This window comes from Neovison vison, chromosome 4 (assembly GCF_020171115.1).
Source record: "Neovison vison isolate M4711 chromosome 4, ASM_NN_V1, whole genome shotgun sequence".
Taxonomy (NCBI): Eukaryota; Metazoa; Chordata; class Mammalia; order Carnivora; family Mustelidae; genus Neogale; species Neogale vison.
In genome coordinates, this window is record NC_058094.1 from 172374703 (window position 1) to 172392675 (window position 17973).

The following is a 17973-nucleotide window of genomic DNA, read 5'->3' on the forward strand; positions in this document are numbered from 1 at the left end:
TAACAATTTTAATAGAAATTCACCAGACTACTTGAATACATTGTAATGAACTGTATTATAGTGATTGTTTCCTTGTAATACAATGTAATATAATGTTTTCTTGACCATGGCTTGAAGCTGGATTTGAATAAAAGCTACTGAGGAGAAAAATAAGATATAAAAGAAAAACTGTTTACCCTCTGAAATGTACCCTTAAAATGTTTAACCATCTTAAATGTCAAGATGAGAATATTGTAAAAATATATGATAAGAAAATTACTTAAAGAAAAGCTGTATTTAAATCCTGAAATATGTATTTATAGGTTTGCAGATCTTTTTTTCTGGAGTCATTTTATCCCTTTGTCTATTACTTCTAAATTATTTTGCAAGAACTGAAAGCAGAAATGTTGACGCATCCATGGGAAGGGCTGTTCTTCAGTATTCTGGTCAGCTGTAGGTAGGAAATAGGGAAACATAACAAGAAACCCTACTTTTATAACACTTCTAAAAATACTTTTATAACACTTTGTTCTTGCAAATCAATACTGCAGATTCCTAATATGTGTATTACTTGGGATGTTTTGCGTATCAAACTAAATGTTAAGTTCTAAGTAGCTATGAATTTATTTTTATTTATAGATTCAATTTACTGAAAAAAAAAATAATACAAAAGGAGCTGCAAGAAAATATAATTACAATATCCCCCAAATGGTTCAAAGAACTACGCCAATTAAGTATTCATGCTTGATAGCATTGTAATCTACATACCACTCACCTCAAATATTAACTGAATTTTCTTAATGACAATTTATTAGAAAATAAGTCATGGCATAAGTGACCTATTCTTAAAAATCATCAGCCTAACTATATTTAGAAATTTAGGTGGAAACATAGTAAATATTTCTAGTCACTAACTTAATACTCTACTGTCTTGCAACTGATTTTTAGTTCCATAGTTTTCTCTAAACTTCCCTAAAAAGAAAATCAGCATTTGCCATTATAATTATGCTAGTAATTTTTTAAAAGGTTATTGGAAACCAGTAGCACTAAAGGAGTGTATTAAAGAGTGTTTCAAGAGTGTATTAAAATGTGTTGGTGTTATTTTAAGTGCAGGTAGTTCTTTTAAAAAAAGGGAGAGTGGTACTCGGTCTTAGGTCCCTGAAAGGGACAATATGGGCTGACAACCCTTGGTAAATATGGGAAGTAAGGGTTAATTGGGGTCATGTTAATAATGGGTTAAAAATATGTGGATCAGCTTTTGGAACTTTTCAGCTTTTTGGAACTTTGTAGTGTTCGTACCTCTGAATCCTGCTGGAAAAATCGTTGTAAGCATGATTCCATACTATTTTCAGAGAAAGGTAGTTTCATGCTATTATAAATTTCCACAGAGCTACAAGCTCTGAGACAGAATTACATGAAAAGGGCATTGTGTGAACAGATACCACTGAAAGCCAGGATCCTAGTGTAGAATAAAAACAAGTAGCGTTCTTTCAGATTTTGCCATTTCTGGAGTAAATTAAACCTGATAGTACATAAGAATATCTTAAATTTCCTCAGAGGATTTTAATTCTAGAATGATGTTGAGGTATTATCTAGCAAACCTATGTACCACTTTTAAGATGAAGTACAAAAATACTCCAGAAAGACAACAAGTTCTACTTAAAACTAATCTAGCCTGCTTGTTTACTTGTTGATGTGTTGTCATTGTGCAAACATGTTCCAGCATATTTTATGGTGATCATTTTAATCTATAATGAATAAAATGATGCCCCCTTTTGGTCAGCCAGTGGTCCTTCCTGCCTAGTGATTCTTCATGGTCTCTGGAGTCAAATTTCATTACATCATTTTAGAAGAGCTCACAACTCTAATAAAGTCCACAATACAAATGCCTCACATTTCCTAACTGTCATTATCTATTCAGAATCACTTTTTCCTACTTCATTTATCATACAAAATTGTAATTCTTTTATCTTCCTCTTTGGCCACAACCGTCAGCTCTCTCTTTAGCTACTCTTAAGCAGTCTTTTCGTCTTATTTCTGGAAATTATTTTCCTGCCGCAGTGAATTATCCTCCACTTTGTCCCTACTGAACTCAATTCGATTTATATCTTCCCACTTCTCCTATTTGTCAAGATGTTTTGAATTTAAATCTTACAATAAAGAAAGTCAGTCCACCCAAGTAGATGTCATCAGTACAAATACACTTTATATTCATTCAAGTGATTAATAAAAGTGTTTGTTTTACGCCTGGAAGGTGTCAATGTAAATGGTCTTTGCACCCAGTTAATCTAGAAATATTGCTAATTGCTGTGATAATATTTATTACACAAAGGAAAAAATGATATAAACCATGTAATTTTTAAAAAATTTTTGAATACTCTCCATATATCATGCTAGAGTAAATGGAGATCATTCACATTTTTTTTTCAATCTCACCATTCTAAAGCAAATGAAATTAAATAATGAGGTTTTGGAAATTTTTACTGATTAGTTTTCTCTATTTCTATTTCGAATTACTTTGTGGGAAGAGAGAGTTTCTGGGTATTTCTAAACATTTTAGGTTACAATAAGGAACAAATGAAAAAGTATTATAAAGTTATTAGTAGTACTTAGATATATAATGCATATGCAACCATGCACAAAACAAAATACATTAGTAAATCCTTAACTTCTTACACTGGTAATGTCTATTAGGACTGAGCATTTGGATTAGCCTATTTAGCTTATTTTCACATCAAAAACTCTGGATGTTTTAATTTAGGAACAATCAATGGATTCATATCTATTATATGTAAGTTTCAAAATGTGTAACTGTTATTTTTATCTCATTGTGACAAATAATAGTACCTTTTTCCCCTTTTATCTTCAATTTCATAAAATACACACAAAAGTCCATTTGGCATATCGTTCAAATCAGGTAAGCGATTTGATACATATGTATTCTTTTTTTTTTTTTTTTAGATTTATTTATTTATTTATTTGACAGGCAGAGATCACAAGTAGGCAGAGGCAGGCAGAGAGAGAGGTGGAAGCAGGCTCCCTGCTGAGCAGAGAGTGCGATGCGGGGCTCAATCCCGGGACCCTGGTATTCTGACCTGAGCTGAAGGCAGAGGCTTTAACCCACTGAGCCACCCAGGCGCCCCAATACATATGTATTCTTAAATGTTCTTTGATTATCCAATGATTTTTTTTCACAGTTAAAAAATACAGAAACCAGAGGAAAAAATGTAGATGATTCATTTATTATGATCATCTGGATGTACACAAGTGCAGATGAATTTAGGACTTTGAGTATTTACATTAAAACCTGTAAAAATTTAGGAAATCACAGTAGGGAGACCAAAATTATTTACAAAGAATCATTTATTAAACATTTTTTTTACAAAATACAAAGATTGTTGTTCTGCATGAATACATCATATATGAAAAAAATAATTTTTTTACTGAATCTCATTTGAAGACATTCAGAATTTTATCTTCTACCAACTTGAGGAATCAATTTTGCTTTGTAACTTGTCTAATGCCATCACCAATCAAGGGGAAATCTTTTCCTTGTTAATTAAATCATATAACAGCTAGCATTTTAAAGAAATAAAATCAGACAAAGTCTGTCAAACAAAGCTCGTTCTGTAAGTTAACTGATTTGCCTATGATCCTAAATTTTTTGTCAAGCTATAAGATAGGAAGAATCGAGGAGCTAGGTTAAGTTTTATAATAATGTATTAGCAGCAGTTGATAGAAAATGCAACATAAGGTTTGTTTTGTCTGTGGTACAAGAATATGTCCTATCAGACACTAATGTATTTTCCTCTACTTGAACACACGTAAGCACGTGCTGATTGTTTCTGGGATGACAAAGTGTATAAACAGACAGGAAGCTGGTTCTGGTTGTCATCGTGAGTGCCTGTTTTCATCAGCTAATATGAATGCATCGCTAAACTTAGTGAAGACAGGAAAATGACTTAAGGGTAATATATACAGAGTTAAAATACATTTTTTATCCACTTAAGAGTGATTTCAGGCACTGTGGCTATTCAGGATAAAATGTTTCATGGTTTATTCTTGATAGCAATTTAATTGTCAGTGCAAGCGAAAGCAAATACCTGCCCACTGTCATACGCGTGACCTCGTACATCTGGAACGTTTAAAGCAAGTTCATCTTCTGCATCTTCACTTTGGAGGCTTCTTGAATTAAAATGTCTCATAGTTTGCTCTTGATAGCAATTTAATTTTCAGTGCAAGCAAAAGCAAACATACCTGTTTACTGTCACACACACGACCAACATATCTGGAATATTCAAAGCAAGTTCATCTCCATCTTCACTGAGGAAACATCTTTCATAAGCGGCACTTAGTGTAAACCCTCTATAGATCAGAAAATGAAAAAAAGACTGGAGATGCCTGACTTTAGTAATATTAAAACATCACTGTCATCGTCATCTGTCTGTGTAAACGATGTCTGAGTAAGGCTTGCCATCACAACATTTGTTTCCTGAGAAGGGAGCTGATCCTCTCTGTGTATCATAAGTGTGCGTGCTCTGAGCTGTGGTCACTGTCGTGGCTGTCTTCATTTACTAGAGAGTCCCCTGTCTGCTGGAGGGTGGCTGCACCGATCCCCGAGAGCTCTGAAGGGAGAAGTGTTCCTTTTTTCACATTCACCAGTTCCTTTTCTCGAGCAGCAGCTCCCTGCTGTCCTCCTTTTACTCTCTTCCATTTCATTCGCCTGTTCTGGAACCAGACTTTGACCTTTAACGAAGAAAAGGAACAAATGAAAGAAAGAAAAAAAGAAAGACAATAAAACGGCATTTTTTCCTTCTTTTGGGTCGTCAACGTAAAAATAGCCCGTCACACACTTAGACAGGACACTGTGAAGGAGTGAATATGAAAAACCAGCACTGAATTTAACCACATAACATATTTATGATGGTGATCTAAGCTTTCAGAAGATGCATACAAAATACTCTACTTCGTATTTTACAACATGCTGTATAAGAAGAACAAATGGCCAAAAAAAAAAAAAAATGGCAGAAAACCATCATTTAGGATTGCTCAAAGGCACTTGGCTTTATAAAGAGTTTCTATGACTATCAGCTAACATTTTAATAATGATCCCAGTCAAACATTTTTTTCTTCCAAGTTTTTTGACTTGACATTTAGCTGTCAATTCCTGAACCAATTTCAAGTGCACTCAGAGAGCTATTGGGAAAGCTACATCTCAAAGGACCATTCTGTGCCACTGCATTCACAAAGCTTTATGTGACCATTCCATCTCAGTGTGAGTTCATCTTAGAAACTATATATTTTGCGGAGCACCTGGATGGCTCAGTGGATTAAGCCTCTGCCTTCAGCTCAGGTCATGATCTCAGGATCCTGGGATTAAGCTCCACATCAGGATCCCTGCTTAGCAGGGAGCCTGCTTCCCCTTCTTTCTCTGCCTCTCTCTGCCTTCCACTATGCTCACTTGTGATCTCTTTCTCTGTCAAATAAATAAAGTAAACCTTTAAAAAAAACTATATATTTCAAACCATATATATATTTCATATAAGCTTTGTAGACATAAGAGTCCTTCTAAAATTTAACTGAATTTGCCTAATACATTAAAGTATATGTCATAAAATTAAAAATCTAAACAAATATGCATTAAATGACCACTTATTTTCAGAACCAGAATAATATTGGCATCATTTCATCTTCTTGTTTTGGAAGAACTTTATGTTCATGTTGCATTTCTCATTAAGCTAAGTGGTCCTTTTCCATTACATTGATCTGTCTACTCCAATCAAAGTTACCACATGCCTGAATTTTGTGCTTATCATCTCTAAGCCTTTATATAAAACAAACAACCAAAATAAACAACAGTTTGTGAATAACAAGTACTGTTTAATTTTGCTTGTCTTTTACACATTTATCAAAACAGGATGTTTCTAACTATAGGCTTCTTGACCTACCCATGTTGATTCAAGAGACTGCAATCATTCATTTTTTATGATTGTATACTATTCCATTGTGTGCCTATACCACAGTTTATCCATTCTGCTGTCCATGGGTACTTGAATTATTTTCTTTTTTTTCTCCATTTTATAAATGATACTGCTATAAACATTCTGACATTTGTGTTCTGATAAATATAATACAGAAATTCTCTGAGTGTATCATTCAGGGATTGTATCAATGGGTCACAGAATATATGAACATTCAACATAACATGGTAATATGGAAAACCTGTTTCCAAAGTTGCATCAATTTACACCCCACATAAACACGTGGAGTCCAGTGTGTAAGAGTTGTTACTGATCAAGCCCCATACTGGGTGTAGAGATTACTAAAAAAAAAAAAATCAACCTTAAAAACAACAACAAAAACTTGCTGATGGGTGTTCATGTGTTACTGTTACTTAATAACCAAACGATCAGTAGTTACCTTTTATTATATACCTATTTAATGCTAGGCAACTATATTATATATTCTAAATATATATATATATATATATATATAGAATGTATATTCTATATATAAACTATGTATTCTAATAGTCACAATTTTTTCCAGATCTTTAACATTATTCCGATTTTATAGATGAGGAAGTTGAGACTCAAAGGTTAAGTAACTTGTCTAAGATGACACAGAGGGGAATACGGGATGCCACAATTTAAACCTGGGGGTGGTTTGGCTTCAGACTGGGCTTTTGTTGTTGATGTTCCTGTTTTATTTCAAATTCTTACTTTTTAAGTATTTAGAATAGAAAAGTAAAACATATAAAGTATGTGAACTCCATCCATATGATTACTATCATTCATGTAATTCTCCTACTCGATATAATTAGGTTCATAAATATGACACTATTTCCTGTACTATAATTTAGGTAATTATACTACTCAATTTAATTACCTTTGCAAGCTTGACATCGCATGTTGCATTAGATCTTTTCCACATGAGTTGGGTTCTACTCCTGGCTTCACTTCTAAGTTTCTGTGTAAATTTGAGAAAATTATACTTTTCTCTACTCCAATTTTCATATTTGTAATATTGGAATAATGAGCCTTTCAAGATTCCCCATAGGGACATTTTCTCCGCGGACAATTCCAGATGGAAGAAACACATCATCATCATTGTCACCAAGAGCTGAAACATTCAGTCAAAATAATCTCGGCAGAAAATGGGAGGAATAGACTTCTTTTAAAATCTATACTTATTTCCTTTTCTGGGAGAAGGGGTACAGTAGTTCTATAATAACAGTATAAAACCTGTTATGTGTAATTCTAAATGAGAAAAATGTAAGAATATGGTATTGATTTTAGAAGTCATATAGGCTATTTTGTGTTGTTTTCTGTAACCATGTGAAAATTTGCCATTTTACTTTTTTTGAAACAGACTGATAAAAGACTTTCATAGTTTTCAATGGTAGATATACGTGCATACATACATGTATGGATGTATGAATACATAAAGATACATACATGTAAATGTATGTGAAAGCATTTGATAATTATACAGTAATTATATACTATTTTTCTTTAGAGATTAAATTACATATTTGATACTAGAAGTCCATGAAATTAATAACAGAAAAAAATATAGCAACAAATACATGATGGGTCCATCTTATGAGAATGGAAAGGAAGAATGCAAAATATCAAAAGTCAGTGTATCTGGATTTATTTTCAAATATTCTATAAAATATTGAGGGGAATTGAAATGAGAAAACATATGTTTTTCCACTAGGATAACAATATTAAAAATAAAATTTATAAAAGTAATCCCAGATTATAAAGCAATATCTCCACTAGAATATTAATACTAAAGTTTTATAAATAAAGTTTAATTTTGTATCACTTTATAATCCAGCTTCATTGGTTGAATTGAAAAAAAAAAGTTTCTGTTTTATTTTGTTTCCAGTTAGCTAAGTAAAATCAGTCAAATGCCTGACACTTCATTTTTTAAAAAATAGATATGCTATTTATTTTCATTAAACTTTACATGTGCATTTTATATAATCGCTTCTTGGCCTTTGGTTAAGATCAAGTGTAGTATCCACTCTTATCAGTTTAATAATCTGCATTTATAAACTAGACAGAGCAAAATTAATCTCACATTTCCTTAGTGAATTTCAAGCTCCATTTATTCATTTATATAGTTGGCATCAGTGAATGTCTAGCAACAGCTACTGTGTTAGATCAAAAACGAAAGATGGGATTGGGAGGGAGACAAACCATACGTGACTCTTAATCTCACAGAACAAACTGAGAGTTGCTGGGGGGAGGGGGTTTGGAGGGGGGATGGGCTTATGGACATTGGGGAGGGTATGTGCTATGGTGAGTGCTGTGAAGTGTGTAAACCTGGTGATTCACAGACCTGTAGCCCTGGAGATAAAAATACATTATATGTTCATTAAAATTAATTAATTAATTAATTTAAAAATTTTTTTTAAAACTAAAAAAAAAAAAAAAAGGAAGAGGTTAGAGGGAGAAATGTACAGATAAATAAGACAAAGTCCCTGCCCTCAAGACATTCAGAGTCAATAAAAGAGACATATAAGTAATAGTTTATTGACTGTATATGAAACCTTTGATATAAAGATTAGCTTCATATTTTATAGAATATCCTTAAACTGTCAATTCTAGTTGGTATCGTTGCTAATCCATTATTAAGAGATTCACCCAATGGTCCATGATATAGTAAAGAACTCTACCGCCACGGTCACTATTCCACACGGCTACGCTGCCACATAATTATTATAGCAAATTGTTTCTTTCCTCTGGGAATCTCAGGCTCTTGATATCATTGACATGAGAATTTTTTATCCTAGCAACCTAGAGCCATACCATAGGTTCTAAGAAATTGGCCTATCAAACATTTTGCATATAATTAAAACAAATCTGTCCATCTGGGCACATAATAAATAAACTTTGTGAACTTTCATCATTGTGGGAGTCCTAAAGCCAATTTTATCTTCTAGTGTACAATTTCTCTGGAAAGTGCTAGATAAATGAGTTTTTTGTTTTTGTTTTTTCAAATACTTCCTTTTTCAAGCTTGGATCTAAGGCAAGATTCCATATAAAGTGCATTTTGTTTTGTTACACAGTATGATTAATGACTCAGATAAAAATAAATTCTTTATCCAAAGAATCTGAGTTATGAAAAAATACTATTATTTATGAAATTAAAGCAATATGAACCAAACCTTATAGACCCCTAATATCTATGCACACCGAAAGCTTTCAAAAAATATTCATATTAAAAAGTAACAAACATATAATAGCCTGCTGTATTATAGTAGTGAATATTTAAAGTGCTCGGTTATACACCTAACTTCTCAGAACATTTGCTTATTAAGAAGTCTCACTTGCTATCCCTTAGGATACATTTCCTGGATGATCAAACTACTATTTAAATAAACAGAAAATCATTTATTCACATCTTGACTGTTTTTACTGAAGAAAGCAGCCAAGAGATTTTTGCTGTGATTCATTTGTCTAAATGATACATTTCAGAATTTAGAAATCATATCTTGTCCTGTGAGAATCATAGCTGCCATTGGCTAAACATTCGTTTTACCTTTTTATTTAATTTATTTAGTCATTCACATTACAGCCTTCTATATAAAAGTTCGTAAATACCTGTCCTTTTAGGGCTCACAGTATATCACAGGAGAACACAAGTGAAATATGCACCTGCAACTGCCACACAATTTCCTAAGACGGCCAGAGGCAACTAGATTGATAGGATGTTGGACTACATAAGGCCGTAACCCATATTTATATAACACCATAAATGTCTGTCTTTTGAAGAAACAAACGTTAACACCAAACATCTGGATGAACACTGAATATTTCAGTGACATATCTAGAGGTTTCTAAACATCTGGAATTTGTAGATTTAATACTCTGTTTTCATTTGTATCTGGGCACTTGAAATACTGTAGACATTATCTAACAAATATTTATTCACATTTTTACCACATGAAAACATGAAGAGAATAATTTTATAAGTACAATTTTTCAGATCTAATCACATGCCCTGAGACTAAATTTGGTCACAGCAGCTGATCTAGTAAGCCAAGGTAAACAGACCCTAGAAAGACTTACCAAGTAATTCAGTGGCAAAGTCAGAGGTGGAACTGAAGAATTAGAACCAAGAATGCTCCATAAGGTAAGGATGTAAAATGCAAAAAGAAATACTCCTCCTGCCTGAATGGATTTATATCTGATTAAGAGAAGAAATTCCTCAGCTGTTTCAAGGAGTACATGGGAGCAACCAGTGGACTGGGCTGTTTCTAATGCCTTACAACTTGTGGTTGGATGGTACAGTGTGGGTGTATAGGAGGAAGTAGGGTGCTAGGACACATTCCATGACTATAGCCTGAGTTCTTGTTTAGAGGGCTGCCTTTCAGGAGTATCCCCTATTTTAGCACAATGTTTAAGACCAATGAATCATTTCCTCACCTCTGTAATTTTCAGTTTTGAAGCCTCTTTTTCCCCCCCTATTTAGAATGCTTGAGAATTAGGCTCACCAATGTCATCATAAAATATTTACTATCTTGCATATTTTTAAACAAAGTGAATACACATTAGCTACTGGGAGTAGTAGGCAAGTTATATACTCAAAAAATTATCCATAATAAATTGTATGTTATGGGAGTTATTACAAGCCAATGGCACATTTCTCCTTTCCAAAAATGCAACCAAAGTAGTAGTCATTTACATGATGGGCAAAATTCTCAGAGGAGTGATTCCTTTTAACTGACTTTTTAGAAATGTAGTAGAGTACGTTAGTACAGTAGTAAGATGCTAATGACAATATCTCTTTCTGTCATACTTGAGGAAATTCAACTCGAATAGCCTATTTCAATAATATTTACAGGGAAATTCATTATTCCTAATCCTATTTTTTACAAAATTAAAAATTATGTATGCCTTTTAGTTATTTTAAGTGAAATACTGTTTACCTAAGCATGGTGTGAACATATGACTTCAGTAAATTTGTGTGGAAATACCAAAACTAAATTAGGAAACTTTATCCTTTATTGTGTTACAAAATTCCTGATTAGCAAATCTCTAATACATAAAATTGTGTATTCTGAGCCGCTACCCATACTTATTTTGTTCACACCCCTGAGATCAACTAAAATGATGGCCTCTGTTCACAACATTTTCCTAATCTCTGGGATGAAGTTTAACAAAAGTTAGCATCATATCACAGTCAATATATACCATTTTGACTAACAGACTCTTCTAGTCATGATCTAATTAAGTGAAATCCATCAAATATAAATATGTGGTTGAAACATAAGAACAAATTTTTTCTTTCTTTTTTATAATTTTTAAAAAGATTTTATTTATTTATTTGAGAGAGAGAGTGAGAGAGAGCATGAGAGGGGAGAAGGTCAGAGGGAGAAGCAGACTCCACGTGGAACTGGGAGCCCAATGCTGGACTCGATCCCAGGACTCTGGGATCATGACCTGAGCCAAAGGCAGTCACTCAACCAACCGAGCCACCCAGGCACTCCGGAACACACTTTTTTTTTTTTTTTTAAAGATTTTATTTATTTACTTGAGAGAGAATGAGTGAGAGAGAGCATGAGAGAGGAGAAGGTCAGAGGGAGAAGCAAACTCCCCATGGAGCTGGGAGCCCGATGCGGGACTCGATCCCGGAAGTCCAGGATCATGACCTGAGCCAAAGACAGTCGCTCAACCAACTGAGCCACCCAGGTGCCCCGGAACACACTATTTTTATCAGCACAGTAGAAAAAGGCAAATTTCTATGGTTCAATCTAATGAGATTAATATTCTGATTATTCCCAGATAAGCTTAAGTTCATTACTGTAATATATACGAGCCTTCACCACACTCATCATTTCATTTATTTAGGGATTTAGGGATCATATCCTAAGATTATTTTTAAAAAGTATAATAGTAATTATTACTATCATATTCAAATTCACTGACTACAAAAAATAGTTTATAACCTAAATATCTGGAAAAAGTTCAGAAGTTAAAAAAAAAAATAACTGTCCAGGGGCACCTGGGTGGCTCAGTCCGTTAAGCGTCTGCCTTTGGGTCAGGTCATGATCCCAAGGTCAGTGCTCAGTGGAGAGTCTGCTTCTCCCTCTCTAGGCGTCCCTACCCCCATTTGGGTTCTTTCTCTCTCTCTCACACTCACTCTCTCTTAAATAAAATAAATAAAATCTTAGAAAAAATGTCCATCATTAAAAATGAGAAATAATAGATTTGAAGCTAAAAATCTATTCCAAATTGAATGCATTTCTGAGGTTTTCATGAAGAGTGATGTGACTATGACAACCAATTGGCAGAAAGTCTTTTACAGGCAGATTCTCACAAATTGTTCTCTTAGGTCTGTATTTATCATTTTATGGATGTCATAGACCATATACATATACTGATGCATAGACTTATGTAAATAATAGAACAGGTCTTTAGAACTGAAGGTGTCTAACACAAAACTGGCTCCTCAAAATTTCTGGAAGCTTCTTAGTTTTAGAATTCTTTAAATGACCAAAACAAACAAACAAACATGTATGCAAGGACAGTGTGGAAAAGGAATAACCTTTCATAGCAGAAATTTCTTTCTTTACCATTACACTTTAAAATGGTGATCCCAGGGGCGCCTGGGTGGCTCAGTTGGTTAAGTATCTACCTTTGGCTCAGGTCATGACCCTGGGTCCTAGGATTGAGTCCTGCATCAGGCTCCCTGCGCAGCAGGGAGCCTGCTTCTTCCTCTGCCTGCCAGCTCTCCTGGTTGTACTCTCTCTCTAACAAATAAATAAATAAAATATTTTAAGAAATTAAATAAAATAAGATGGTGATCCTGCGATGCAATGCATATTATGTTTCAGAATGTTGTTGATTTACTGATTAAGTATAAATTAATATATTTATTTCTTCATTGAAGAAATTGGGAAATAAAATGTGGCAAATCAGAGATTAAAAAGATTATCTTTATCATTATACCAGAGTGATGAATGTTCATAGCAAGAATGTGTAGAGCAAATTTTAATAAAGTTTTTAAAATAAAGACCATTTTATAGTTGTGTGTAAATATATATAATATAGAAAGATAGCAATATAAATATATATCTATATGTATATATACATGCATATATATGTGTGTGTATGTATATACATACATATAGAGACATATCTGTACATTGGTATCACGATTCATCTAACATTTAAAAAATTGATTTGATATATATGCTCAAGACTGTTTCAATAAGGTTAGGGCCTTATTTTTCTGAGAATTTTTTCTACATTATTGTTTAGATATTTATGTTTATGTTTTTTATATATGTTTAGATATATGATTAGAGGGGGTATAGCTCAGTGGTAGAGCATTTGACTGCAGATATATGATTAGATATTTATATTTATAAATTATTAGAGATCAGTCAATGAGTATTTCTCATCCTTCTACATTATATAGGTAACATTTGTAAAAATTGATTTAAGACAGGTTTAAATCATTGAACTTCCTTTATAGATCTAGCTTTATAATTGATTGTCTTACATTAATCTTCTTATTTCCTAGTCTTTGTTTTTTTTTTGTAGTATGTAAGATAGTTCTGAATCTGCCTTTTAGATTGCACATTGTGCCGGGGTGCCTGGATGGCTCAGTTGGTTAAGGCTCCGACTGTTGATTTTGCCTGGGGTGGTAGTCTCGAGGTTGTGGGATCGATCCCCAAGTCAGGCTCCCTACTGAGTGGGGAGTATGCTTTCTCTCTCTCTCTCTCCCTCTCCCTTTGCCCCTGCTCTCACTCTTTCTCTAAAATAAATAAATATTTTAAAAAGTAAAGATTATACATTGTTCATATGCATTCCTAAAAAAAAAAACAGCAGTACTCAGGCAATACCCCTTTCATTACAAATGAAGATTCCATCACATTCCATCACCAACTCCTCCACTTTATGTTAACCACCATTTTTCTACTAGGGGTTAACTCATGTTTAATCTATTTTTTTTTTAAATTTTACTTTTTTTTAAAGATTTTATTCATCTATTTGAGAGAAAGAGAGAATGAGCAGGGGACGGGGCAGAGGGAGAGTGAGAGAATCTCAAGCAGGCTCCCCAGTGAACACAGAGCTCAAGGCCAGGAGGGGCCCGAACCCACTACCCTGAGATCAGGACCTTTGCCAAAACCAAAAATCAATGCCCAACCAACCGAGCCACCCAGGCACCCCTCATGTTTAATCTTTTAAAATAGCAGACACACCATGATTTTAAAAAAGAAACATCTTATTGTTACTTCAGGTGACTATTAAATACTATTCTAAAGAAATAAGGAAATATTCTAATATCATTGGCTTCGCAGGGAGTCTTGAATCAAACAGACAATATGTCTGGCCATGGAGAATAATTTATTAGCTAAATAACTAAAAGTATTCATATGAATTTATAGAAATAAACTTTCAAAGGACAGGTATTATGTAAATTGATGAGCAAACAACAAAATCGTTGTTAATTTGGCACATGGAAAATTCTTCATAGTGATCCAAAAAAACTGGATGCCTATTTTGAAAATACTTGGCACTAGCCATTTAATGATTTAGAAGTAACAAACAAAGCATAATCCCTCTCATTTCTAATAATGGAATATGATCCAAGTAGGTGGGATTTTCCACTTATCTTGGCAGAGGTATCACGCATTTGGTCTGTTTATTCCAGTAACCTTTGCTAGTTTACAAATCTGCAACACTGCACCTTTATTAGCTTTGTGAAAGGAAAGGATCTCCCATTCTTTCTATATTTGGCAGCTTTAACTGTATAAAAATGTCCATTTTGTCACTCCTGTTATAGTTTTATGCAGCTGCCTTCTCTCTTCTTCCCACAGTGAGGTATTAAAAAATTGGCAGCAGCTTTCTCCAAGTGTGTCTGGACAGATGAAAAGGCCAGAATAAGCATGTCAAACGTAAAAATACCTTGGGACAGGATGGTCTTTGGATTGATGGGCTCTTCATAATATTCCAAGTGGCTCTGCCAATTGAGGCTTATTAGCTGTTGATTGAGAAGGGTATATAAGAGTATATTGTAAAATGGAAACTCTAAGTTAGAAGCTGGGAGATACTAGAGTGGTAACTTCCACACAACAGCAGTATATAATTAAAAATATTTGAAGCTCAACTGTGTTCTGGTATCTCCATTTTTATTTAACGTAAAATAATTTTCTTTAATACCAATGTGCTAATGTGGAATTACTTTGCAGAATGAGCCTCTTTTTCTTCTTCTTCTTCTTCTTTGACCAGATGGAGTTCAAGTGAGATTATAAACTTCCCTGACCTATTAAGGTTTTGCATTATGGGAGACACAAGCATTTAAGAATCTGACTTCTTTGTAAAATTGCAGAAACTGTTCTTCAGGTAGGGATTTGAAAATCCATGTCTTGAGTGGTATTTAAGGATTTAATATATCTTACTTTTTTCCTTAAAGGAAATCTAATTATCTTAGTAAATCTGTTTTTCATAGTAAGTCTTTATAATGACATGTATGGGGCCTATAATAAAATGCAACAAGTAGGGCACCTGAGTGGCTCAGTGGGTTAAGCTTCTGCCTTCAGCTCAGGTCATGGTCTCAGGGTTCTGGAATCAAGTCCCACATAGGGCTCTCTGCTCACCAGAGAGCCTATTTCCCCCTCTCTCTCTGCCTGCCTACTTGTGATCTTTCTCTCTCTCTCTGTCAAACAAATAAATAAAATCTTTTTTAAAAAATGCAGCAAGTAGGGCGCCTGGGTGGCTCAGTGGGTTAAGCCGCTGCCTTCGGCTCAGGTCATGATCTCAGGGTCCTGGGATCGAGTTCTACATCGGGCTCTCTGTTCAGCAGGGAGCCTGCTTCCTCCTCTCTCTCTCTGCCTACCTCTCTGCCTACTTGTGATCTCTCTCTGTCAAATAAATAAATAAAATCTTTTAAAAAAAATGCAGCAAGCATGTTGATTAGTGATACAAACAAAGTAGGGGTAAATACAAATAACATATCAGTTATACACAAGCACATTTCATAGGCAATTATATAAAATTCCTAGATGAAAGTACATCTAAAGACTACTTCTGATTACAAATCATATTTTCATTTAGGAGAAAGTTATTTCTGTAAAACAGTTCTGCCATAAATTGTTATAGATTATTTAATACTTATTTTTTTCCCTTTACATTACACATATACAAGTTCTACCTTAGCATTTGAGTCTTGAAAAGCTTTTACAAAATCAAGAAAAAATATTTTGGGAGATTGAAAATCCTATTAAAGTTAAGGAAAACAGTGTACAATATGGAGTTAGATGTAAGTCTCAGGTTATTTTAAAGTATGGCAAGATAAATCTTGCAGAATGGATATAAAAAAAGTACATGTCTATAATTAGAATATTTTACATCTGGAAATCCTATAAAAGGGGTGTTATTTAAGAATACGTAGGGTTGGGATAGAGATTACATAAATAAGCAGGTATAGCACTAATGCAAAATCAAAGTAATGGAACTGCTGTGTCACAATTAAAAAGAAGATGAATTAAATGGGTTCAGTTTATAACTCTACATTTATAACTTCAAAAGCCCAAGCTTGAGAAAACAAACTGAAAATGTCTCACTGGGACAAGAGCTCTGGCATGTTGGAGGAATCTGCTTTCAGACCTTTAAGAATAATAAAATTGATGACTGACAGCACACGTTATTTTTCTGATAAATTTAGCATAGTAAAATTCATCCCAGAAAACATAAATAAAGCCTTCAGATTCTCAACTTAAGATACTGAGTGTACACAGAAGTCTAGGAGTAAAATGAAATCTGGCATAATCGGGAACATTTTCCCATACAATCTTGTCATTCCTCTCTTGTCACATTCAACACTCATCACAAATGGTAGTACTTGTTCAATCTTTCCTTCTTTCACGTTCTAGCAGAGACTCGTCTAACTTATTTTAAGGAGATTTTATTTCTAGCATCTAGCTCAACAAATATTTGTGTTACAAAATAATTCACTAGATCTCGAAAGGCAAAGATTCCCACCCCCCCTTTCTGACAATTGTGTTTCATAGTTTATGCCAGAAATTCTTTCATATCGATTATGACATATAAACCTGAGTAGAAGCAAGAGAAGGTAGTTTTAATTTCCATTTTGTGCCTTAAGGAGATTTTTACTGACTTAAGAATACATTTCAATTGAAAAAATCTAGTTGTTTTGTTCAAACTTCTATCAAAATAATTCAGTTTCTTCTTACTAACACATAGAGGCCCTCTAAAGACTTTATTTTGTTTGGGAATTTGGATTCCACATGCATACATCTCCTTTTCATATGAACTTGCAAAACTGGAAATAAAGATTTACAGGATAAAAAAATGTTCTGCACAATACAAAATTTCAATTCTTTGAAAATCCAATTATATATCAAAAGGTGTTTTTGTTTTTTCCCCTATGATCCTATAGTTAGATTGTTTCAGTAATGGCCTCTGACAAATGTTACTTTCTTTCCTTGTACCCATTCCTTTAGATGGTCCCCTTGTATGTTGACAATGTGCTTGGTCATATGACTTGCTTTAGACAATGAGGCACAGTAGTAAATATGTGGTAAGCAGAGTCTTTGAAAGCCCTTGTACACCGGAGTTTTTCCTTCTACTTTTGGTGATGCTTCTACCCCCATTTGAAAAGTCCAGAGAGCCTATTAGAAGAAGATGAAACCACACACAACGGAGACAAGTGTCCCAGCTGAGGCTATCTAGACCAACCGGCTCTTCAGACCCACCAGTGACTGCAGCTATGTGTATGAGGCATTTAGGGAAGGCCAGCAGTCTAACTATCCAGTGAGCCCAGTCAAAATCCCTGACCCACAAAATTGTGAGCCAACTGAACATTGGTTATTGGTTGAAACCACGAAGATTTCTGAATGGTTTGTTACATAGCAAAGGCTAACTGATACAAAACTGAAAAAGGACCTTAAAAAAACAAAAAACAAAGATTAAAATTGGTGTGTGTGTGGGTGCGTGCGCGCGCGCA

General features: G+C 34.0%; 1 protein-coding gene and 1 pseudogene across 1 annotated transcript in view; one reads left to right on the top strand and one right to left on the bottom strand.

Annotated features, from left to right (window-relative positions):
* Positions 1–3205: 3205 nt before the first annotated feature.
* MEOX2 (mesenchyme homeobox 2) overlaps positions 3206–17973 on the bottom strand; it is a 63002-nt gene continuing 48234 nt past the window's right edge. The window contains exon 3 of the mRNA XM_044244543.1: positions 3206–4725. Coding sequence (XP_044100478.1) covers positions 4501–4725 — 225 coding nt within the window. The 3' untranslated portion in view covers positions 3206–4500. The remainder of the gene's footprint in view (positions 4726–17973) is intronic.
* Positions 7973–8089, top strand: LOC122905593 (annotated as a pseudogene).